Genomic DNA, 25828 nt, shown 5'->3' on the forward strand with positions numbered 1-25828 from the left:
ACGTAATGCGCGCTCACAACGCCTAGCATCAGGACCAATATCGACTCGGTGCGCACGCAGATGCTCAAGGAAGTCTTCAACACAGAATACAGAGATAAACTGAATCAAGAGAGATTTATCCTAAAACGTCAGGTTGATGCTTTGACACATTTTTAAAAACCTGTAGCCCTTACGGCCCTCTGTGTTTAGCTCAAAGCAATCATACTGAGTGAAAGACATACAGCCCCAATTCAAAAAAGTTGGGACTCTGTGTAAAATGTAAATAAAAACAATGCAATGATTGTCAAATATCATAAATCTGTATTAAATTTACAATAGAACATAAACGACATGTCAGATGTTGAAAATAAGACATTTACCATCTCCAACAACAGGCTACATGCCTTTAAAGATTCACAGAATCTGTTTTATGCTGTTTTTGTGTCTTTGTTAATTGTGCTTATGCATGGGATAAGGCCATGGGTCAGGAGGCTCATGATCTTCAGCCCTCAAGTTGCACTGCATGAAAATAGACATGATTCTGTACCTGAAATCACTGCAGGGGCTCAGGAACACCTCCAGAAATCATAGTCTGTCAACACAATCCAACGTGTCATCCACAAATGCAAGTTTAAGATGTATAATGCAAAGAAGAAGCCATATGTGAACTGCATTCAGAAATGCTGCTGATTTCTGTGGGCCCAAGCTCTTTTAAAATGGACTCAGGTAAAATGGAAAACTGTTCTGTGGTCAGATGAGTCAAAATTGGAAATTATTTTTGGAAACCACAAAAAAAGGATAAGGCCCATCCAAGTTGTTATCAGAGCACATTTCAAAAGCCTACATCTCTGTTATGAGTCAGTGCCTATGGCGTGAGCAGCTTACACAAAGGTAAGTATAGAGTTTTTAGAGCAACATATGCTCCCATCCAGACAACGTCCCTATCAGGGAAAGCCTTCCATATTTCAGCAGAGGTCCAGTTTACCATTAGACATGCTGGAATTCTGGCCATTTGGAATATTAAGAGCTTAACACACTCGTTAAAAGAGCGAAATATGAAGTAAAGCGGGGGGTGTCATAGCCTACACCATGGGTGTCAAACTCAAGGCCTGGGGTGCAGTTATACCCGGCCCACCAGATCAGATCATATTTTTATTATAACTGGTCCACCCAGTATGAGGTCTGCAGATTTCCTCCAGTACAAAAATGTCAACTTAACCTTGATGATTTACAATATCCCCGATGAGTCATGAAAATTATAAATAGTAAAGAGTAGAAATTATTTGATAAAAATTCAGGAACGTGGAAAAGAAATGTGTTTCATTTCATATTTTCAATGTTGCATCTCACACGTATGACTCAAAGTTATGGTTTGTAATTTGGCTTATATTTTAACCTTTTAGAATCCCAATTTTAAATTTAAAGTAGAAGTTTGATCTTTTAAAGTCATACTTTTTAAAAATTTTATCTCATATTTTGACCATTAAAATTCATGATTTTTAATTTTCTCTTATATTTTGACCCATCAGATCAACAATTTTAAATTTTGAGCAATATTTTGACTTTCAAAATTAATGATTTTGAATTTTATCTCTTATTTTGACCTTTTAAACTCATGATTTTGACTTTTTTGTCACATTTTGACATTTTCAACTTCTAATGTTGACTTTTATGTATTATTTTGGCCCTTAAAACTAATGAATAAGAATTGTATCTTATTTCTTTGACCTTTAAAACTCACAACTTTGAATTTTTCACAATATTTGACCTTTTAAAACTTATGATTTTGACTTTTATCTTGTATTTTCACCATCAAAAATCGTGATTTAAACTTTCTATGTCATATATTTGCCTTTTAAATACATTATTTTGACTTTAAATATAATAATAACAATAAGTATATAACAATAAGTTTAACTTTTTCATCTTAGATTTTGAGCCTTTAGACTTGTCATGTTGACTTTTTTAATATCAAAATCATCTATCATCAGTGTGTAAAGTTCAGACCTTTCACCAACAGAAAACATTTGGAGCGTCATAAAATGAAACTCTAAAGAAGACCCAGGACTGTTGAGCAGCTAGAATCCTACATCAGACAAGAATGAGACAGCATTCCTCTCCCAAAACTCCAGAGTGGTCTCCTCTCTTTCCAGATGTTTACAGGTTGTTGCTAGAAAAGATGGATAACACACAACGTGGGCCTGTCCCTGCTTTTTTGAGATGTTTAGCTAAATAAAATTCGAAATGAGCAAATATTTCTCATGACACAGTAAAATGACTCAGTTTAAACATCTGATATGTTGTTTAAGTTTTATTGTGAATAAAATTTGGGTTTATTTTGTGTGACAATCATTGCATTCTGTTTTTGTTGGCATTTTACACTGTGTCCCAACTTTTTTGAATCGGGGTTGTATCTTTCACATTTCAGCTTTTTTTCCCTTGACATTTTGGCTTTGGTCTGGCCTAACTGTTTTTCATTATAAAGTGTCTGGTGAAAAGGCCTTCCTCTTCACGTGTTTCTTTCCTATGCCTGACCTTAAAGCTCGTCTGTGGTTATTTGATCGTTTAGTCGATGAGAAACCATGACAATCACGCCTACATTTCCCGACAGGCCACCTGATTCTCCAATGTCTGACAGTCCTCGAACATCTCACGAGCCTCCTCCCTGTCCCTCCTTTTAAAGCTCCAGTTGTTATTGACCTGTTCAGACTTCAGTCCTCTCCAGTTCACCGGTTCAATAATAGTAGAACTCCTCCGGCTCTCAGCGGACTGTACACGGTGTTCTATCCGCTCACAGGGCTCTCCAGCACGGGCATGCCCCACCATGTTCGACTTGAACGGAGGCTGGAACCTGTCCTTCGCCGGCTGCGGGTTTCTGGGGATTTATCACATCGGAGTGGCGAGCTGTCTGCTGGAGAAAGCTCCGTATCTGATCCGAGAAGCCACCAAGCTGTACGGGGCGTCTGCTGGAGCTCTGACCGCCTCTGTGCTGGCTAGCCAGGCTTCGATAAGTAAGAAACAACCGCTACATGGTCTGGAGCTCTGTGTCATGACTTTAAATAAGGATAATAGACTTTATTATTTATAAAAGTTGGCTAGCTGTAAGGTTGGGCGATACTGAGAAAAAAAAATCATATTTCGATATGTTTATAAAATGGCGATACAAGATAAATATCGGTATATTTTCTTCTGTAAAGTAATAAATGACTGTCATAATAATAGTATAATAAATTTTGATTTTTTTTTCTAGTAAAAATCAAACTCATACCTTATTTATACCACAGCAACAAATGAATTATAAAAAAATACTGGCAATGGTTATGCATGTTAATGATCATTGTATCAACTATATGGGTGTCTAAAACTTCTGGTTTTGTTGCTGCAGTAACAAACTTGCATTAATGTAATTTAATTTCTTAATGTAAATGCTCTTAAAATATTTTGTTTTTAAAAACTCAATATTTTACCCTGCCTCAAACAGCACTAGTAGTATCATGTCTGTGTTTTTATTATTTGAAATTTTTGCAAATATTATTGTTGGTCATGATGTTTATAAAAAATACATTTTTCGTCCAGCTCAGTATAAATTAAATGTCTGAATTATATTCTTTTATTTATTTATTTATTTATTTATTTTTTGTTTGTTTTTACAATACTGACCCAAAGCATTAAGTTGAGATTCCCAAGTGGTGTTCTGTGGCAGGCCAAGGTGTGCCGTGGGAATTTGTATAACCATAATTTATCACTACAACTACACACCGACTAAAGATGCTGTAACACCTGCTGTAAAGAGGCTTTTCTGCATGGATATGAATGTGATGTGCCTTGGGAATTTGGCTTGGTCTCAAGTGTGCTGTTGGCAAAAAACATTTGAAAAGTGTTGTATGTTTACCAAAAATTAGATGATCAATATGATGTACAATACAGTTGCCCCATAATGTAAAGATCAACAGTATCACGAGGTACCAAAACATTAGATAGATGTCATTATGACGTCATAGGAGAGAAATGAATCCATCTAAAGACCTGCTCAATGTTTACATTGAAATCATTTGTTTCTAATGTAGTCACATTATTTTAGACAGTAAAATGAAGTTTATTTGAAGATTTTCTGTTATAAAAACAAGAAATTACCCAATTTAGGGTGTCTAATAATTATATTTGTGTTATCTTGATATCAAAAATTAATTGATATTGTCCAATTTTATAACTTAGCAAACTGTTAAAAATTTGTAAATTAAAGCTACAATGTCAGCTTTAACTCTGAATCTATGTTGATTTTAAAATGACTACTACCATCTTATACATATTTTTAGCTGAGTTCTTACATAATGTCAAATTTTTCCAATAGTTTCCAAAGCCAGACTAATTCATATTTTTTATAGTTATTTATATAACAGGTTGTTTGTTGTTACGATGTGTCAGACATGACTGGTTTGACCTCAGTAGTTGAAGACTTTGGCCTTGTCCACACTGAGGCGGGTATTTTTTAAACCAAAGGTTTTCCTCGTCTGTCTTGAAAGGTAATCCCATCAACAAACACAAAGTTTTGAATATAATCTTTGTTCACATGAATAGGCAAGAATGTTTGTTACTGGGCGCTGGTGGCTCGGCGGTTAGGTGGCCCATAAATGTGGGTAGCACCGGTTCAAGTACAGCTTGTGGCTCTTTTCCTGCAAGTCTCCTCCCCAATCTCTTATCCCTCTTTCCGACTTTATCCACTGTCCTCCTCTCTAAGAAGAAAGGCATACTATGCCAAAATCTAGATCTAAAAAAATGCACTAATGTGCTGTCATAAGCTTACCTCAAAACCTGCTGTTTTTCTGTGAAAAACATTTTCAAAAATACCTACGTACATGTGGACAAGGCCCGTTTAACAAAAACTGTTCTTGTAAAGTGTATGTACAATAAATATAGATGAGGTAATGTAAGAAATCAGCAAAAGAAACATGTTAGAGAAGTCCTTTTTGATATTAATACATATATTTCAGTAAAAATTCTAAATTGCCCCTTTAGTGTTGCTTTGAATACTTTTATTTAATAATCAGCAGTTGTATTTTAGCTATTGATAACTCTCAAACCTCATGTTAGGGTAACTAGGGGTGTAATGGTTTTTGACAGTTCTGGGGCCATGGTTCGGTGCACAAAGTCACATGCATCCTAACCATGAAAAAAATCAAATAAAACTAAACAAATGTGACAGTATATTTGCCAATCTTGGCGGCAGTAATGCTGGTAAGTGTGGTTGCTAACCGCTTATTAAACAACCAACGAAGAAGAGGAAGTAGCCTTCATATTAAAACACATGCAGAAGAAAAGTCTGCTCCCACCTTCTGCTGCAAGAGCGGCAGACAGGGTTGCCAGGTCTGCAGTTTTCCCGTGGAATTGGGCTACTTTTTGCATACTTCCGCAGGTAGATTTTTTTTCTCCTGGAAGATATCTTTCATTCCACCTTAAAAACCTCCCAAAATCTGCAGCCCTATCTGTAAATGTGATCGTCTGTCTCTTTTAAATTATTGTTTCTTGAATCCAACATCTGTTAGACTCTAATATTTATCCTTATCCTGTGTTAAATGATTGATATACAAATAAACCCCCTGCAACATAAATTAATTGAGTGGAAACTGAAACATGAATTCATTTTTTGGCTCAACCATTAGTCAATAATTCAACCTTCAGTGTTCAAAGCTTCGTAAACACACCGTAGATAATGAGCAAAAGATTAGATTAGCATGTGTAATCGATCATGCTCACATTTAAAGGGCAGTGCTGATAGAAATACAGAATTACGGCATTCTGATAAAGCCCTCATTGATCCATGTGAAGCATGAGTTTTACAGAAAAGCGGCGTGAAATTGGGGATCATAAGAGAGCATGTTGTGTCCTGCTGTGGACAGTCTCATTCACAGAAAGCCTTTTTACTTTCTGATAAAGGAGTCAAACATCACGTGCGAGCGGGTCACTGCTGGTCACTGACTCCTGGTAGCTTCAGTAGATATTGATCCAGCTGCAGATTGTCTATTTGTTTGCGTTTCAAGCTTGTGTAAACCTCTGCTTTCTCTTTCAGTTAAATGCTGTGAGGATGTCATCGAGGTCGCCAAAGAAGCCAGGAAGAGGAACCTGGGTCCTCTTCACCCGACGTTCAACCTCGTCAAGGTGCTGAGGATGGGGCTGGACCGGGACCTGCCGTCCGACGCTCACGTCCTCGCCTCAGGACGGCTTTGCGTGTCTCTGACTCGAGTGTCTGACGGGGAGAACGTGCTGGTGTCGGAGTTTAAGTCTAAAGAGGAACTCATACAGGTGAGCAAAGTTCGTTGCCATGCTAAAGTCACCTTTGACATATTCTGATACTATTTGACCTTTTTGTGATCAAACTAGATAACAAAATTTAAAAATCCATGGACAGCTTTTTAGAAATCGTTTGATTAGAGATGCCCTGACTGATCAAGAACCGAACATTAAAGGTAGGATTAAGGGGTCCATAGACAGCTGACCAGCGATGGATTGTCCAGATTCCATGTCTGTCATCAGATGAACCAATCTTGCAAAGCTCCACGCTGAGACACTTGCCCTGGTCAGAGAATGACAGGACCAATTAGCATCACTTAAGGAGAAAGAGGTGGTAGCTACAGGTGTAGTTTAGCTGAAAACAGTGAAGACATTAATCTGGAGGTTTGATAAGAACTGGACATATCTTCATTTAAAGACGAGCAAAGAACCAAACTTCGAGCTTTTCTTGGTAGAAAAGATATTTTTGCTCCTCTCCTGACCAGTTTAAGCAAGAGTTTAAAATACCAACTGGCTCCAATGATGTTGAAGAATCAGGGATTGACACAACAATGGCTGCCTGTAGAGCTCACATTATGTAGTTGCCGATGCACCCCTACCACCTCGTATGTTTTGTTGCTCTGATTGGCCTGTAATGAATGTGACAGACAGGACATTTGTCCCATCACCCTCTGAGTTTTTATTTTGAAAGGTTCTGCCCTTTCCTTGTTTGCAAAATAGCTAAAAATAATTAAGATAAGATAAGATATTCCTTTATTAGTCCCGCAAGGGGAAATTCCAGTTTACAGCAGCAAAAAGTATTAGACAAAGCAGGAAAAAACAGGCCATTTGGCGACAGAAACACAATAGAAATGGAGTACAAATAAAAGTAGTATTGCAAGAGTACTAATAAACATAAGTATGGAATATAAAAACGTTGTCTTACAAAATATAAATAGTATTTACAAACAGTTATGTACAGGTTAGGTATATTACAGGTTGGGTTTGGTGGAAATATTAATATGTACACCTATATACACCTATATACACCATATATATATACACACAAACATGTGTAAAGATTATACATATAAATTAGTTATTGCACAGATTATTTTGAGCAGTTTCTGTTGTAGAACCTAACAGCAGCAGGAAGGAAAGACCTGCGTTACCTCTCCTTCACACACTAAGGATGTAGCATCCTGTCACTAATGGAGCTCCTTAGAGCAGTGAGTGTGTGTTGGAGGGGGTGGGAGTTGTTGTCCATCATAGAGGACAGCTTGGCTGCCATCCTCCTCTCCCCCACCTCCTCCACAGGTTCTAGAGGGCATCCCAGGACAGAGCTGGCCTTCTTTATAAGTTTGTCCAGCCTCTTCCTGTCAGCTGCTGTGATGCTGCTCCCCCAGTAGACCATGCCGTAGAAGATGGCCGAGGCCACAACAGAGTCAAAGAAGGTCTTCAGGAGTGCTCCCTGCACCCCAAAAGACCTCAGCCTCCTGAGCAGATAGAGTCTGCTCTGACCTTTTTTGTAAAGTGCAGTGGTGTTATCAGACCAGTCCAGTTTATAGTTCAGATGAACACCGAGGTACTTGTAAGATGTCACCATCTCAATGTCCCTTCCCTGGATGTTCACTGGGGATGGGGGGGGAGTGGGGGCGCCTACGAAGATGATGGTGTCATCCACCCCAATGCCAGGCTGGTACGCGAACTGCAGCAGGTCCATGGATGAGCTCACCAGGGGGCACAGGTGGTCAAGGACCAGCCGCTCCAGGGCCTTCATGAGGTGGGATGTTAGGGCCACTGGCCTGTAGCAGCTAGGGTCCTTAGGGTGCGGGGTCTTTGGCACGGGTACCACGCAGGACGTCTTCCAGAGGCTTGGTACCCTTCCCAGTTTCAGGCTCAGGTTGAACAGATGTCCAATGATCCCCCTCAACTGGTCTGAGCAGGACCTGAGAAGCCTGGAACTGAGGCCGTCCGGTCCTGCAGCCTTCCTGGTCTTTATCCTCCTCAGCTGGTTCCTCACCTGGAGAGGTGTGAGGGACAGGTTGGAGCAGGGGGGCTGTGTGTCTTGGGGTGTAGATGGGGGGCTGGAAGGAACAGTGGGGGGTGGAGGTGGTGAGCTGAATACTGTGGGGGGGGCTTAGGCAGAGTGCTAGGAGATCAGAGGAGGGGGGCTGCTGCAGAGCTGACACAGCTAGGGAAGGGGCAGATATCTCCTCAAACCTACAGAAGTAGGTGTTTAGTTCATCTGCCCACTTTTGATCCCCAGCTGCCTGGGAGTTTGGCTCCTGGTGGCCTGAGATGGTTTTCAGGCCTCTCCAAACTTCCCTGATGTTGTTCTCCTGCAGTGTTCCTCCATCTTCTTCCTGTATCAAACGGTTTGTTGTTGGTGAAACACCGTACAGTCCTTGTGGGTACGGTGTTCTAAGAGGTAAAGAAATACAAATGCACTATTGGTGTTGTTGTTGTTGCTGGGCAACCAGAGCAGTTGGCAGCAAGAAAGATGCACTCTTGCGCTATATCTTCTTTACAATAACTGCGGTAAAATCAACCTCTGATTAAAATTTATCAGCTCCACCTCCAACATATGGTCACCAGTGCATAAATCCAACTAAAAAAAACAAGCTTAATCCACCAAAGTCATTGAAGACACTGATTTAGGAGTGATGAATAATGAGATGATAAAAGATAAAGGTAACAATAACTGGTTTACAATAACTGGTTTTATGTGTTTAAGATTTCTTCTGAAGGCAATCCAACTAATCAAAATCTCAAACAAAAATAACTCAGGGCAACTTGACCTAGAGACAAGCAGAGCTAGCCTCCCTGCTAGCTGTGCTACAGTGCATCCACCAAAATGGCAGAGAAGCATTAACTTTAACCTAAATATAAAAATAGATTTAACTTTGCATCATCTGTTTATCTCAATATGTTCACATTGTTTTCTTTTCCCATTTGATTTCAGCTCCACAGAAGGAAACATGCTGTTTTTGTTTGGCATGACTATATTTTTTGGTTTGCAAAGGTTAAAAAACTTGGAAACTTGACCAAAGTCAACATTTTGTTGTTTACCCATCAGTGACAGATAGTATTAAAGAGCTAGTTGGGCTCAGTGAGGGAGAAACAGAGCCAAGAACAAATGCTGATAGAATCCATAAAACAAGATGCTGTGATTATTGTAAGGTAAAGGACATGCTACAGGAGTTGGCTGTTGTTTTAACACCGTGTTTTTGTCTACAGGCGCTGATCTGCAGCTGCTTCATCCCGATCTATTGTGGCCTGATTCCTCCATCCTTCAGAGGAGTGGTAGGTGACCACTGCTGCTCATCGTCGTCCTCTAAAATACAAAGCACTCATACAACAGAGAGAAAAGCCCCATGATGTCTTTTTAAAGCCCTGTTCAGACTAAAGATTTGTGATGCAACAAGACCGTTCTAGGATGTTTTAAGGTGCAGGTGCAGCTTTGTGAATTGACCAGGTGCAGCTTGCAGACTGTGCAAACCATGCCCCCTCAAAACCGTGCCTTTAGTTCAGATTTGTTTGCGTTTAAGGAAGTGAATCAGCTGAATGTTCCAAACAATATCTCCTCCAAGAGTAAAAAGAGTAAAGAGTAAAAAACAACACTAAAAGTATTTCATGATGTGAAAGATGTTTCACTCTTCTGCCAACCTGCTTGGACATGGTTTGTGATAGTTATGGGGGAAAATGTTAGGTGTTAGGTGTGAGTGATTATTTAGAATGGCTGCTGGTCGAGTGATTAGGTCGGACTTAGCCACAGCGGCAGTTTTATCACAACTGGACAACACTTCTTTATTAAAACAAGGGCAGAGAGAAACACTGAAAGTTTTTCATGACAAAAAAAATGTATTCGCTCTTCTCCCAGGCTGCTTCGTCATGAATTTGCAATCATTGCTGGTGGGGTTTTCTGGTGAAGCTGGGTAGCTGTGTGCTCAGATGTAGCTGTAGGAAAGTGGTAGTTTAATCGGAACTGGACCACATTTCTTTTTAAAACAAGAGGAAAACGCCACTTCGAGAGCTTGTCTTGGCATAGAAGATGTTTTTGCACATCTCCTGACCGGCCTTGGCATCAATTTTAGTCACCGAGAAGCTCCCCCATTAACAATCTATGGCAGTGGCAACCTGTCAACTCTTTAGAAGCTCATGCGTAAAATGTCATTTTGCCTCCAATTGGCCTGTCATGAATGTGACAGACAGAACGTTCCTCCAGTCACCTTCCGAGAGTTTTTTGAAAAGTCCTGCCCTTTCCAAATGCTTTCTATAAGAGCTTCCCCAGATGAATGTGAAATATTTCCATGCAACAGTCCATCTGGTGTGTCAGGTTACCCCATCCCCTGTAGCTGCAGTCAGCCATGCACTAGGTTTTAGCCTAGTCTTGTTTGAATGTTTTCCCTTTTATGACAAAATCAGAAATCTCAACCCATCTAATCTGAATTGGGCTCAAGAAGTTATGAAAACTTGGTTAAGTCGTCTTCATGCGGGGAAAACAAACATAAAAAGGAGAAGGAAGTTTAAAAATGTTGCTTAAAGCACGGAAGAGAGAGAGACTTCCTCTTGAGCTTTAAAATGTGTTGCGTTGAAAGAAGGATCATTTTCATCATATTTAGAGCAGCTGTGATCTCAAAACAACTTTTGTTTGAAAGTGAAACCTGTATATTTCACTGGAATGACAAAGCAAAAAAAAGTCTAACAGATAAAGCCCAGGTCAAGGTGCAGCTTGAATATAAGATCATCCTGTGAGTCATTCCCATGTGAAGAAAAGAGCTGCAGTCGTCATTTTAACTGCTAACCCTTGTCTGTCTGTATTTGGACTTATCAGCTGTGTTTGGACTTTGGCAGTGATCGAATTCAGCGCTCTGGTTGCTCTGTTTGTGTGCAAAAAGCAGCACTAATAAGACTGGGGGATTTTTCTCTGTCGCCGCATCATTTACAGTCACAGAGAAGTCAATCAGATTACATTTAGATTAAGCTAGAAAGACGTAAATATAAAGCAAAGATCAAGCACTGCAGGCTGCAATGAAGGCAGATAAAAGTTAGTCAAAACCATTATGTCACAGTTAAGGAAATAAGCATGAAATTTTGATTTCATAATGTAACCGTAACGTTTAGAGGGGGAGATCAGTATTCTTTCTTGCTTACTGGTAGTAGGAGACTAAAAGGGAAAGTAGTTGATCAAAATGTAAGAAGCAATCATGCAAAAAGAAATATGAGTGTAACTCAAAAAGTTTTCAGGCAGTGAAGCTCAAACATAACCGTTACATGACAAAACATCACTGACAAACAGCCTCTTTGTCAACGTTTCAGCCATTTCTCCATGAATAGAGCTGTTTGTCTGATCAGTCTTCTCTGTTTTGGTGCCAAAGTTTAATATAAAAACTGAAAGCTCAGTGAGGCGCAGATGTTTGAAGCCATTTAACCATCTGTATGTCGTCCATATGTTCATCTCCTGTCTGCAGGCGTTATCTGAGGATTCTGTACATCGTGTTCCTTCTGCTCACGGCTCCGTTTACTGTGACTCACCCTCTTTATGCTTTAGTCTGCAAGTTTCTAAAGCACGGCACCTAACAGCATGGTGGAGAGCAGGTTTAGTAGTGTTTCAACTCCAAAAAACACATTTTTTTCTAGTTAATTAAATATCCAGCAAAAGAATGGATATGAATGGAATGAAAGTTTGATAAAGTTGCTTCAAAGAACTTGAGTATTTCTTTTTAACTCAAAGTAGTGGCATTATTGTTCCAGGATTTTTGGTTTGTTTTCAGTCTAATTAGAATGTTACAAAAAGTTATGGAGAAGTTTTGGCACTTGTCGTTATGTAATGTTAATAAGATGACTTTATATAACAATGAAGCCGAGATTACTCGTACTGAAGTTGACTTACTGCTGGATTTTTGACACCAATGTTCATGTCTTTCATACAATTTCATTTTCTTTTGTATAAATTTGATTTTGTTAAGTTTGAGGTGGATATTTCATAGTTTAACAAGAGTAAAGAGAGTCCACAGGCATGCCAGGACCACTCACTGTGATTACATGAGCTTTTAAAAAAGCTGTACAGGGGTTCGTGTCTGTTACTGGGCTGCAAATTAACACTTTCTAGGCAGTAAACTAGGCTGTAGAATGATGACGGTTGACAACGCCTTCAAAGGCAAATGTGGAGTGGGCGGTTAAAAGGTTTTAACGGTAAAGTGAAATCCAAACTTTGTGCCTGAACAAACTAGACATGTAATGCAAAATAACTTATTGTATAAATATTCACCCCCTTCAAGTCAGTATTTAGTAGTTGCACCTTTGGCTCTAATCACAGCACTGAGTTTGTGTGGATGTCTGGACACTGCAGTTTTACTCCATTCTTCTTTGCAAAGCTGCTCAAGCTTTGTCAGGTGGAACAAATGTCAGGTGTGAACAGCTCTTTTCAAGTCCAGCCACAAATTTTCTCTTGGATTGAGGTCTGGGCTTTGACTCGGCCAGAACATTCACCTTGTTGTCTATAAACCGTTTCTGTGTAACTTTCACTGTATGCTCGGAGTCATTGTCTTGCTGGAAAATATATCTCCTCCTGAGCCATAGCTCTCAGCTCTCTTGCAGACTGATTAAGATTGCCTTCCAGGATTTTCCTATATTTTGCAGCATTCTAACCCTAACCCCTTTACAAGCCCTCCAGGGCCTGCAGCCAAGAAGCATCCCCACAGCATGATGCTGCCACCATCATGCTTCACAGTGGGGATGGTGTGTTTGTGGTGATGTGCAGTGTTTGGTGTCTGCCAAACATGGCATTTTGTCTGATGGCAAAAAGCACCATTTCCATCTCATCAGACCAATGAACCTTCTTCCGCTTGGCCATGGAGTCTCCCACATGCTTGAAGGCGGACATTAGTCGAGATTTTTTTTTTCAACAGTGGCTTTTTCTTTGCCACTCTTTCATAAAGCTTAACCTGACACGCCAGATGGATGTGTTTCACACATCCATCTGGCAAAAGCTTCAATAGGAAACGTTTGAGAAAAGGCAGAGGCTTTGAAAAAAACTTGGAATGTGATTGGATGAACGTTCTGTCTGTCACATCTCTACGGGCCAATCAGAGCAACAAAACACGTGACGTAGCTACTATTGAGATGCATGTGCGCAGCTACCGAGGAATAATGTGAAACATGGTGACTATAGACATGAAAGTACTCACCTTTTGTCATTTTTGAAAAGAAAACAACTCACTACTGTTCTTTTAACAAAGAAATGTTGTCAAGTTCTGATAAAACTAGCGCTTTAGCAGCATCCACGCTAAGCTCTTCTGCCATAATTGCACTGGTCTCTTGCTGCTGCTTGTTTATGTCACGACTTTGCCGCTCCTGAAAGTACTGCCCCTCGTCGCTGATTGGTCCTGTCATTTTCTAACCGTGCCCAAACGGTTCCAATGGGTGCTTTGCAAGATGGATTTGCCAGTGAAAAACACGGAAACAGGCGTATCCATCTGCTTTGCAAGGTTACATAAAGCTTTGACTGGTGAAAAACAAGGGCAACAGTTGTTGTATGTGGAGTCTCTCCCATCTGAGCTGCTGAAGCCTGATCTAGGCAGATTTAAACATGTGCCACATTCCTTTCATTTCTTGGTGGTGGATTTAACTGAATTCTGCAGGATGTTCAGTCTTTTGGGTTTTTTTGGAATCCATGCTCGGACTTTTTCCCAACTTTTATCTGAGTTGCTTGGAGTGTTCTTATGTCTTCATAGTGTAATGGTAGCCAGGAATACTGATTAACTAGTGAATGGACCTTCCAGCTACAAGTAACTTTACTACAATTATTTCAGACACATTCAATGCACTCAGGTGATCCCATTTCACTAATTGTGAGACTACTAGCATCAGTTGGCTAGACCTCTGTTGAACTATTTGACATTAGAGTTTCTTTTTGGTAAAAAACAAAACAAAAACAAAATTAGCCTATTTTTAAAAATGAATAAATAAAAACTAAACCCCTTTGCAAGCACTGTATTTGTAATATTTCCGAACAGGAACAAATTGTTTTAAATATTATTTCAAAAAGGTTGATTGACTGATATAAAAGACCCATTTCTGATGTCATGAATCAAATATTTCACCTACTGGAAAGTATCAAAGTACAGTTTTTATCTTCTATGTGATTTACTCTGAATGATCCTGACCTCCATTCCCTGGCTGACCTACATTCAGGCACGCTGCTGCTGCATGTTTCACAGCTGGCAGCATCTCTGCCCAGCAGAGCGGGGTTTTAAGACCAGCACTTAGAAAAAGGTTAATGCCTTCTCTGAGGCATTTTAAGCCCTTTGGAAAGAAAGTCTTTCTTTTATTTTACTGATTTTACAGAGTTTAAATCCAATCCAGAGTGTAACATTTCATTTCACTGATAAGAAGTCTCTAAAAATGAGTCATATATGAATGTTAATTTTAGAGAGATGTAAAGATGTAGATTTTATGTAGAAAAGACCAGAAATTTTGCTTAAAGTTCCTACATGGTTGGATCATTTCTAAATGATCCTTTCTGTTGAGACGAGCTCACCCATAGACGCTCTCCCTTGTCAATGACCACCGCTTAGCTATATAAACCAACAATAATCCATCCAGATCAGAGGGAATTTTCGGAAACAGACTGAAAATGATCTGTAGACCTGGAATCAACTCGAATTTCCATGAATCTCCAATTTCCATGTTTTAAGCACATTGGAAATTTTAGTGGCATGACGGCACGACAGGCTGTTAACCAAAAAACACAAGACCCAAAATGACCTTAAATCCTCACAAGGTCTTTATACAGAGATGAGTCCTTCACGGAGGTTTCCCACTCATGTTAACAAATACAAACCTGTGATTTAAAGTCAGAAGTGGATGGATTAAGTAGTTTCACAGTTAAAATCAGAGGGTTTCGTCTCATGCTTTTATTTGTCAGACACAAATAATGAGGATGCTAGCTTGTTTATGAATCAAATATTTTTTGTATTGCTTAGGACGTGTAGATTATGTTATCATAGTTAAATAGGTTTATTAAAAATGGCATAAATATGAAAAAGTAATTGTTTGTTGTCCAGTCCACATCATGTGCATATAAAATGCTTTGATTTAACCGTTTGGCTGAAACTTGTCCTGTAATGGTAACAACTTTCAACTGCTCTGTAAATGTTGTCTAATCTGGCCTTTCGTCTTGTTCTGCTCCAGCGCTACGTGGACGGCGGGATAAGCGACAATCTGCCGCAGTCAGAGATGAAGAACACCATCACCATCTCTCCTTTCTCCGGCGAGAGCGACATCTGCCCCCGGGATAACTCCACCAGCTTCCACGAGCTGCGCTTCACCAACACCAGCATCCAGATGAATCTGGGCAACATGTACCGCATCAGCAGGGCGTTGTTTCCACCTGAACCTAAGGCAAGAAGCACGCTAAGTTTCCAACATGTACCACCTCAGCAGGCCGCTGTCTCCACCTGAACCTCTCAAAAGACTTAATTGATGTTTTGAAACAGGTCCTATAAACAAATAAGAAATATGAACTGATTTTCTATAAACTCCCAAATTGCGCACCTTTCGCATCAGTTTGTCCCCTCCCCATCCCCCACTACAAGCCATTATGTCATTTCCCCTGCTTAACACAAACGCTCACTCCGCCGCAATGCTGAAGAGGAGACGGCGCTGGCTCTCAAACACTAGGCTAAAAGACGGAAACTGCACTGCACTCATGGGAAAGTGACGGAGCTTGAAAACAGCTGGACTTTGTTGAAACACGCCCACAAGGAAACATATTTGGCACACCTGGATGTGATGATATGAAACAAAAAACTCAAAACATGAGCTATTTCACACATTGGCGACAGAAATCACAGTTTGTTTGCTGTTATTGACGGTTGTAATTGGAGGGGCTGCGGAGATATAGTTTGAATATGTGACTGTCGCTGTGCAGCTAAATGTGTGCGGCCGGCGTGTGGAGATGCTGAGCCGTTATGCAGTTACAGTATTTGTAAATTGGCCTTATTGCGTAAAGCATCAAATAATGATGTTGGTAACAGGACAGTGTTAATAGAGTAAAGATTAGCCTACTGTCTGATGGATGTGTGCTGCAGTTTTTATGACTCACAAACTTTCCAGAGATCAGGAAACTATTTCACCTCTTTATAACTTAAAATAAACGATGATAAATTATGTGAAAATAAGGTTGGTAAATATTAATTTGACATTGCTATTCCTAAGCCATAACCAGGATTTAAATCAGTTGGAGGCTCTTGGATGCTCTTTTATCCATGTGTAGCACAGTTATGCATGATGAGGATTTGAGTGCTGTGGTTGTTTTCCTTCATTCAGTGCGGAAACTTTCTCAAGGTTAAGTGAGACATATTATATTTCCATTTCTTTACTTAAACGTACTGTTTGTTATCCTGAATATTTGGCATGGATTGTCAGAATCTATTCCGGCTGCAGGCCGGATTGGACAGTCCTGTGCTGGTAATGGTCAAAAATCTAGCAGGAGCGGGATAAAGAAACGCGCCCCTAAGCAGGGCTCTAGTTTGTTCTAATTGGCGACTAATCAGGCTAATGGTGGGAAACTTGCTGACTATCAGAATCATTTTTAGCTGTGGACTTGAATGGATTGGCTTTGATATTATTTAATATAAGTAAAAATGAAAAAATGTATGCACAGGCAACTTAAACAGCCTGATAGTCAGCAACTAGTTGACTATCACAGTTGTTTTTGGTCACCAAAAATAAATGCCTTTGAATATCTGCCTGCACAGGTAATTTACTGGATTGATAGTCAGCAACTAGCTGACTACCAAAGTAGTCTTACGGCATTGAATGTTTGGTTTCTATTAAATTACAAGGTAACTCTGCCAGGACACTCTTTCTGGTCCATGTAGGAACTCGCTTAGAGATATGAATCAAAGAAAAATTCTAATGTATTTAAGTAGGCAGACTTTTACATAGTACAATAGGACCATTCTATACCAAAACAGTTATAATACATGTACCTTTATAACTCCACGAAAGCATCAATACTGATGACTACTCCTATCATATTGAAGTTTAAAGTCCTGTGTTGTGACAACATGAAACATACAATTCAAATCAGAGTTAACATTTTTCACCAAAAACACATTTTAAAATATGTTTCTTGAGTTTAAGGCTATATCTTGTTTACTAGACACTTCCTGTCTGTAGTACTTGTACTTTGTGTTTCATTTGCCTCTGCAGGAGCTTGTGGTCTCGCCCTAAATTAAAGTGTCATTTATTTTAACACTCAAATAAAATGCTAACCACTGTGGTGAAAACCTAAGTTATCAGAGGTGAAATATGCAGTTATTGGAAATAAAACATCCCTGAGAATGCAGCGTAGTAGAGACCGGTGAATACATGCTGAAAAATGTAAGGTTAAGATAAATATCTGTTTTTTCTACTATTTTTTCTCCCGGCTTCTATTCCCCTTCATGTCCCCAACTGCAAGATGTTTTCTGCCTGCATTTATCCCACGTTTTCTCTCATTCCCCGTCACTGTGACCACTGTTAGGTAACCTTTGAGCTGAGGTGAGCTCTGACATAGTCAGGCTGGTGAAGCCATATTTGTTGTTACACATTCAGACTCCTCCTCATCCTCCACTCCCCCTCACGTGTGAATGTGTTGCTTTTGTTGCCTGTAATGCGTCTGGATCCCTCGATTATGTAACCAGGAGCTAAAGTGTGTGTTTGACGGGGGCAGGTTTGTTTGGACACATTCCTGCAAGGGAGGAATTACGTCCGAGTCCACAGCCACATGAGTCCTAGGCCCCAGGCAGTCACAAGAATCAAATGTCAAATAAAACAGAGAGCTGTGTGTGTCTTTTATACACGATTCTTAGTTTGATTGGCTGAGAGTCTTATTCTGATGACATATCTGTCTTTTATTGGTACTCTTATGCAATGAAACAAACTAGGTCTGACGTGAACTAGATTTTTTAAACTCTGGTGATGCTGGTAATGATGCCACCAGAAATGTGAAGTTTGTCTGTTAAAATTTCCATTGAAAATTTTGCTTCTGTTGTTTTTTTTTTTTTGTCTCTTTAGGTGCTGGCTGAGATGTGCCAGAGTGGCTATAAAGATGCTCTACGTTTCCTCGAGGAGAACAGTGAGTTTTCCTGAACTGTTGTGATGAATCAGTATCAGACTCCAGAGAAACCTTTGGACTGTCACTGATGTCCTCTTTTTTGTGGCCTCAGACCTCCTGATGCAGCAGCAGCCAACCACAGGCCCCACCCTGCAGGAGAGCCAGCCCACCTGCTGCTGTCAGCAGTCAGAGACCACCAAAGAGTGGGTGCTGCGGAGGCTCCGCCTACTGAGGAAGCAGCACTGGTGGTTGGATGAGCAGATCAATCTGCCTACGCCTATCAAGAAAGGTACAGTGTCACCTGAATATCTTGAAGAGACAGAGTTTTACAGAATAAAGAATCGGTTTGACATGTTTTGTTTTTGCTGTGTCCGTCAGTGTTCTGTGAAGCCTGTCAGGATAAATCCGGCCTATACACCAAAGTGTCTGAGATGCTGCCGATGAGAGTGGCGTCCTACATGCTCATGCCATACACACTTCCTGTGCAGTCTGCCTACTCTGTAGCTCAGAGGTGAGTAGAAATCAAGAGCCCTCTTTATACATGGCGTTAGCATAATCAGATATCACTCATATGTGGTCCATTTCCATCAAGTGGTCATGTTTGGTTCAGTACAGCCTGGCTCATTGTTATTGGAAATTTGTCTCTTTTTAGAGGTCTGGATTATTTGGCTCAGCTCAGTTATAAGAGCTGGTCTTTTAGCTCATAAACAGCTCTTCATATGGTACCAGTTTGGCTTTTTAATGTGGATTAAGTTACTACAAAAATGAAGGAAAGGAAACTGGTTCCTGAACAGTAGTCAGCTCTTGTCATGTACACAAAAAAGCTGACACATCATTACTCTGTCTCTTACCCCACATTGTTTATTTTCTAAATACTACTTCAGCACCTCCATTAAAAGCATGTTTATGGCAAAACAGGGGAGAAAAGCTGTTAAGGAGGCATAGGTAGCCTCTTAGCTCAGTACAAGACTCCCAAAATGATGGTGTGCAAAAACAGGATAAAAGTGTTTTAAAAACTCTAAAAAGCAGCAAAAAAAAGCCAGATAAATGGGTGAAAAGTAGCAAAAACTGTCCAATAAGAGGCAAAAAATGCTCAAAAGGTGGCTAAAAAGTGGCTTTAATGGGCCATCAGGGCAAAATAAGAAAATATGAGCAAAAAGTGGCTAAAATGGGTGAAAAGGTGCAAAAAGAAGATTAAAGTGGTAAAAAAAAAATCCCAAAAAGTTGCAAAAATAGGTGAAAATTGGCATAAAGAAGCTGCTAAAATGGGCAAAAACTGGCAAAAAGAAGTGGCAATAATGGATGGAGAAAGTGGTGACACAGTTTAAAAAGTAACAACAATTAATAATGTCATTAGCAGAACCCAACAATAGCTTTCATACTTTTCAGCTCCAAAATGAGGGAACTGTTAACTAGGATGCTAGCACCAGTGCTACTGATTCAACACACATACATTCACATCATCAATAAATCACAGCTGGAGAGGGCCCATTTTCTGGGTTTATCAGGGGCCCAGCCAATCCTGTGGACGGGCCTGATCGTAGCAAGTGGATATAGACATTTTCTGATGATAGTAGCAGCAGGTCTTCCTAGAGCTTTAACAGACTAACTTTTCTTCATTCACATTAGTCCTAACAGCTCTTCTTCACTTCCTGCCCCCAGGGTTCGTGTGTCATTATTCTATAATAGAATAAATACAATCAAAATACACTTGATTGACTGTGATAATCTTTGTGCATCATTTGGACCTGAAAATGTCTTGCTCAAACCCAGTTGTGGTAGATTTTATTACTTTTCTTTTAGCCAAATTAGTCTCCCATTTATTATTATAGTTTATGTAAATAACATACGGAACTTAAAAAATTTGCTTTTGTGTTAGCTGATCATTCAAAATTTGGACACGTATATCTGTTAATATTCATATTTTGTACACCCTGCTGAATGTCTTATTTTCTTTTATAAAGATCCTGAGAACTTACTACTTGCTAGTCATTGATGTATCATTGAGACTTCAATACAGGGCCACAAAACGGAACCTGTTCAGTCCAAAATGAATAGTTCATATGAAAAATAAGCCACATTACCAGAGTGTAAATTTACTTTAAGAGCAATTTGGTCTTACCTATTGGTTCTCACTCAGTCATCAAACTTGACAAATTTGAAACCACCGCTGATCAAAAATCTACCATGAAAAGCCTCATTATTAATCTTGTTTTTGTCTTGAGGTTTCCTGTGAAAGTCTGTAGGATGTTAACCTCATATTCTGTGATCATGCTAAACAAATCCTGCTCTCCTGCAGGTTTGTGGAGTGGATCCCAGAGGTGCCCGCTGATGTGAGCTGGCTGGTCGGGGTGGCAGGAAACGTTTATCGACAGGTGTGGAAGGGAACACCACCCACTTCAATGAGGTGACAAAAGATTTTTCAAAGCAGGGTTTTACTCGGTTTAGGTTTGATTGTTGTGCTTGTAGTCTCCGTAGTTTTTTTAAAGATCTTTTTGTTGATATTTAAAAGTTCTCTGATCTCATTATCTTTACCTGGACTTGTGTGAGTATTCACCATTAAATTTAAGTGTAGAACTGAGAGGAAAACCTCTGCTCTTCATGAGTTCTAACTGTGGGATACATTTGTAATTCATTGTATTTTTCTGTTTTTCATAGTAGACATTAGCACTGTGATGATACCAGATTTTTAAACTTGTTCTAGACCTAGAAGTCCTTGTCCACCAATGTTATATTAATTACATTATATTAATGTCCACCAGTGATATATTGTATTGTCTCATCCACCAAGTATCAATTTTTTCAAATTAATTGCTAATATGGACTGAAGTCTATGATAATGAAGAATAAAATTAATTGTTTGGACGATTGTTTGTCTAGTGAAGTCGGCAGATGTGATGGTCATAGAGCAGGAGAAAGTACAACAAACATGGCAGCAACAGGGGAAGGACATTAGTAATGCAAACAGGGCACAAATTAGACACATGAGGTTTGCAAGAAGCGCTACATGAAAATAAAATACTGCAGAAATAAGACAAACATGAAGGCAAGACTAATGCTAAATCAGCTAAACGGTTGAAAAAAATGGTATAGAGCGCAATATATCGCAATATATGGTATCGCAATCGCAATCGTATCGTGGGGCCACTCGTGATTCCCACCCTTACTAGCTACGTAATTAGTGTTACTACACAAGCCAATGTAGCTAAGTTAGCTTTAGCAAAGTTAGCTTTAGCAGACCTATCTTAAGCTGGCTTAGCTACATAGATAATAGGGACTTTGCTTGCATAGCTTCTTGTGTGCTTAGCTTTAGCTACGTAAGCTACATTATCTATAGCTAAGTTAGCCTCATCAACGTGAACTATAGCAAACTTAGCTAAAGCTAGCTTAGCTATGTTGATAACATAGATACGTAGCTTGCATAAATACTTCGTGAGCTTAACTTTAGATGCATTAGCTACATTATCTAAGTAACATACGCAGCTAACAGAGCTGCATAAGCTACACTTGCTGCATTGAATGTTTTCCTGGAGGATGAGCTTTTTTCCCTAAGCAGGCCAGGTTTTGAACTTTCGGTATCCCAACCATTACCTTAACCCTTACCCAAAACCTAAGCAGATGTTTAATACGTTTTATTTTGAAAGTTTTAGCGTGTGTTTCTGTTCTGAGCTATACAGTATCTCAGATGAGCAGGTTCTGACAGTGGCTGTCAGAGATGAATGGTCTGTAGCTAGACTGTCTTGCAGTTTGAAGAGATGGAGAATAAAAGGCTGTAGCTCCACATAGTGGTCAATGGTCACCAGGCCTACATTCGAACATGTGATTAAAAGCTAAAAAAATTAAGACAGGGAGGTATTTACTGTTTTATTAAACTGGTTTACTTTTCAAAGTTAGGAAAACATCAATCACAATGGCAAGTGCATTGATTTAAAATGTGGTGTTGGGAAGTTTGAAGTATCAAAAATTTCCACAACCTTCCTAAAACACTGACTTGCTGTCCTACAGTTTTGTTACCCATCAACTCTGTGCATTTATTTTGTTTTTTAATTAGTGGAACATGTCTTTAGTATCCGTGTTGTTGACTTCTTCACAGTGAACCATGCCTGAGTAAGTGCTTGAATGAGCCTCAGCCGATGGAGTGCGACAAACCAGTGCAGAGAGACACCCCTCCTGCTCTGTCTGCCCTCGACCTGCACGGGAGCTACTGGGAGATCCCAAATTCTACCTCCTCTTCCTACTCCCTCTCCCATCCGCCTCACACCATCCCCTCCTCTCCCACTCAGGTCTGCTTCTTTGTGGGTCTACAGGACGACCCTCAGAGCCAAGCACAGCAGTGAAACGATTCAGGATCAGCACTTTAACCACGATAGGGCGTGAAATCTCTCCTTAGGATGGAGGGATGGTGAAAATGGGACCATTAGTTTATCTCTGACACTGAACACTCCAGGTAGCACCCAGAGTGAAATATTGGAACAAGTGCTCTGGAGAGCAGCGTCACATTCTGCTCAGAATCATGGATGTGTTTTATGACCTGTTTTTAATGTGTGTTGTTTTACATTTTAACTACAACCTTACCTACCTGTTTGTTTGAATATATTCATTTACTCTTCATTTCATAACAATTATTTGAGTAGTGTTTTATTTTATTTCCATAATTTGCTTTCTGTGTCATTTTGTCCTTCTGATTATTTTTGTTCGTTATAGAGCTCAAAATCGTGGTTTCAGAGGTAAAAATCTCTTTATTTTTCTCTATTACAGATTTGATTATTAGCAATAACATCATAACTGTCCAATTTAGACTTTCCCTGAGCTACCTGAGTGTTAAACAATGGTTTATAGTCCTGTAGAAGACATAAGCTCGCATTATATCAACTTTATTCTCAGACAAAAAGGGTTATTTGTCAATCTTGGGCAAAAGAACTACACTACCCACAATCCTAGAGTGTCAAAGAGACATCTGTGGGTGATGTCTGCTTTTACCCGTTTACCTCTACCTCAAACTTCAGCTGTTTTTTGATTAATCAGAATCAAGTTTTATTGTCAGGTACATTTTCATGTACAAGGAATTTGACTTGGTGTTTGGTACAAAACAAATAACAGAAGAAAAATAAAAAAGTAGGAGGCTAAAATAATATAGAAATATATTATATTATATATTAAATTAAAGTCAGAATAAGGACTTTTTCCTGCCACAAATTGAAAAAATTGTGACTGAAAAATTATCTTAATCTTAGAAACCGGAGGGGGGAAAAAGTCAGAATTCTGACCTTTTTCCTCAGATTTCTGACTTTTTTCTCAGAGTTAAAAAAAAACACTTTTTTAAAGTCAAAAGTCTAACTTCAATCTAAGAATTCTGAATTTAATATCAAAATTGGAAATAAAAAGTTGGATCGCAAACAATTTTTTTTTCACAGGCTCTAATCCTCTTTGTACTCTTTTAATGATTTAGTTGCATATACAAATGGCAATATATTACACCATTATTAGCAATTTGAACACTTGATAACTATAAAAGTAAAAAAAAAAAAAATTTTGTATGTTTGAAAATTTGAAAAGCATTGGTAGCAATGAAGTAAGGGAATCACAGTGGATTGTGGGATGTGTAGTCCCTTCACCCCTGACAAAATTCTGAAAACAATCTTGTATCGTAGTTTTTTTTACTCTGATCTGATGCTGTTTTCATGTCTAATCAAATGTTTCATGGTCATAAGTGTCTGGATAGCTGGTCAGCTTGGTTTCAGAATTAAAAATATTGGCATATGGATTTTATAAAATGTCAATGGAAGATTTGAATGAGGAAATTTATCTTTGGAACCAGAGCTGCTGTTGTCAGTGTTGAGCTTCATGACATTTTATGGTGATATTTTACATTTCTTTTGGGTGGTGCTTTTTTTATTCCTTTATTTAGATGGAAAAATGGTGGATAGTGTAGGAAACTTGGATGACAGAGTGGGGAATGACATGTGAATCTAAGCCACCTGTCTCAAGGACTACAGCCTATGTTCATGAGTTCATGACTAGTCTACCAGACTATCTAGTGCTTCATTTGGGCTTTACATGACTTCATTTAAGTCGTGTTGTTAGGCCTGGTTTTACCCTCACAAAAGTTCTTATTAATTCAAAATAAATGTCTTTTTAATCACATTTTTCTTGCATGTAACACAACCTTGCACCTTGTTATCTTGCACAATAACAAGAGCCAATTGTAGGATTCTTACAGATATTTAAAGTCTGTAATTACCAAGAAATCCTAAAAAAAAAGTTTTTCACTTTGCACTTTGGGCAAAAAATTGTGTTTGTGTAATTAAACACTTAGATTCATTTTTAGCCCCCTCTACCACCACTGTAAATCCAGGCAGTTATAAAGCCAAAAGTGCCTGTACAAGCGAAGCAGAACCATTTTGTATTTTGTGCCATTCTTCCCTTTTTTCTTGTCCCTTGATTTTATTTTCCACCTTAGGATGAAAAGCACAATTAACTTATTGTTTAAAATCATGGTAATGTTTTCCAATGATATGATAATGTCTCCACCCAAAGATTATGTGTCTGAATAGGATTTGAAAAGAACTACTTAAAAAGTTGACGATTGGTCTTTTTCATGGCCTGGATGTATTTTTGTTACTCTTTGGTAAGCAAGTGTTAAAGAAAAACAGCCAAACAGTATTGAATCATGTATCTGTATTATCTTATTTTTTATTTTTCCTGTTTAGTCGATAGTAGAGGTGTTTGTTTTCATGTCATATATGAGACAAATATATCATGTATGCTGTAATTTAGGGCTGATTTCAGGCCCTTTTTGAGAGTTTAAACATTAAAAACAAGTTAGCTGGAAAAATAAAAAGTACAGCCAGCCTGTTTTTATCAACCTTGCATATCTAGCTTCAATAGAAAGCTAGATACTGCTAACTTCTCTTTGTCTAAAATCAAGGATCTTTTGTTTCAGATTTTAAATTTTAACTGTCTCATCTTGGCCTTTTTTAAACTGCTTTATGTGCCATTAAGTGAAAAAGAAAAACTTGACAAATCATCTACCAACAGTAAACCAATGGAGGCAATTTTATTTAGCATTTTAATTTTAAGGGAAGATGTTAGCCTTTAATCAATAGCACTTTTCAAAGTTTTACCTGGTGAACTTTACCTAAAAATGTTGACTGTGGATTGTTTTTATTTCTTTTTATTTCTGGATTTGTTTCTGACGAAGTTGCAAGATTGAAGTCTGTCTCAGTCAACAGAAGTCATGGCTAAAGCAACAATTTAAAATAATATGTTTGTAATCCAAGTGACCTTAAAGCGGACATGGCGTTATAATACTCTTTTACTCCTTTACTATGCATAGAGTTAGAAACAGACTTCAGTATGGCATGGAACCAGGGGGTTTTATCATGTAAACCCTTTTCTTGTCATTTATTGCTTGATTGTAAAATTGGTGACACACTGTGACTTTCCTTTCAAGATTAAATTCTTTTAAAATGA

The 25828-nt window shown here is 38.9% G+C and overlaps 1 protein-coding gene across 1 annotated transcript; it reads left to right on the forward strand.

Annotated features, from left to right (window-relative positions):
* The first annotated feature begins 2704 nt into the window (after window positions 1-2704).
* Window positions 2705-25828, forward strand: pnpla3 (patatin-like phospholipase domain containing 3). Its single transcript, XM_041781145.1, has 9 exons — window positions 2705-2990; window positions 6047-6279; window positions 9487-9552; window positions 15445-15654; window positions 18316-18376; window positions 18468-18644; window positions 18734-18866; window positions 20655-20762; window positions 22449-25828. Exons 1-9 carry the CDS (start codon window positions 2804-2806, stop codon window positions 22690-22692), a joined length of 1419 nt encoding a protein of 472 aa, XP_041637079.1. The 5' UTR covers window positions 2705-2803; the 3' UTR covers window positions 22693-25828.

This window comes from Cheilinus undulatus, linkage group 23 (assembly GCF_018320785.1).
Source record: "Cheilinus undulatus linkage group 23, ASM1832078v1, whole genome shotgun sequence".
Taxonomy (NCBI): Eukaryota; Metazoa; Chordata; class Actinopteri; order Labriformes; family Labridae; genus Cheilinus; species Cheilinus undulatus.

What these genes read in the sequence shown, in the direction of transcription:
- pnpla3 (XM_041781145.1), top strand. Translation starts at nt 2,804, where the DNA reads ATGTTCGACTTGAACGGAGGCTGGAACCTGTCCTTCGCCGGCTGCGGG. An exon ending in GGCTAGCCAGGCTTCGATAA is followed by an intron (nt 2,991 to 6,046) that starts GTAAGAAACAAC and finishes TTTCTCTTTCAG; the next exon opens with TTAAATGCTGTGAGGATGTC. An exon ending in ACACCACCCACTTCAATGAG is followed by an intron (nt 20,763 to 22,448) that starts GTGACAAAAGAT and finishes ACTTCTTCACAG; the next exon opens with TGAACCATGCCTGAGTAAGT.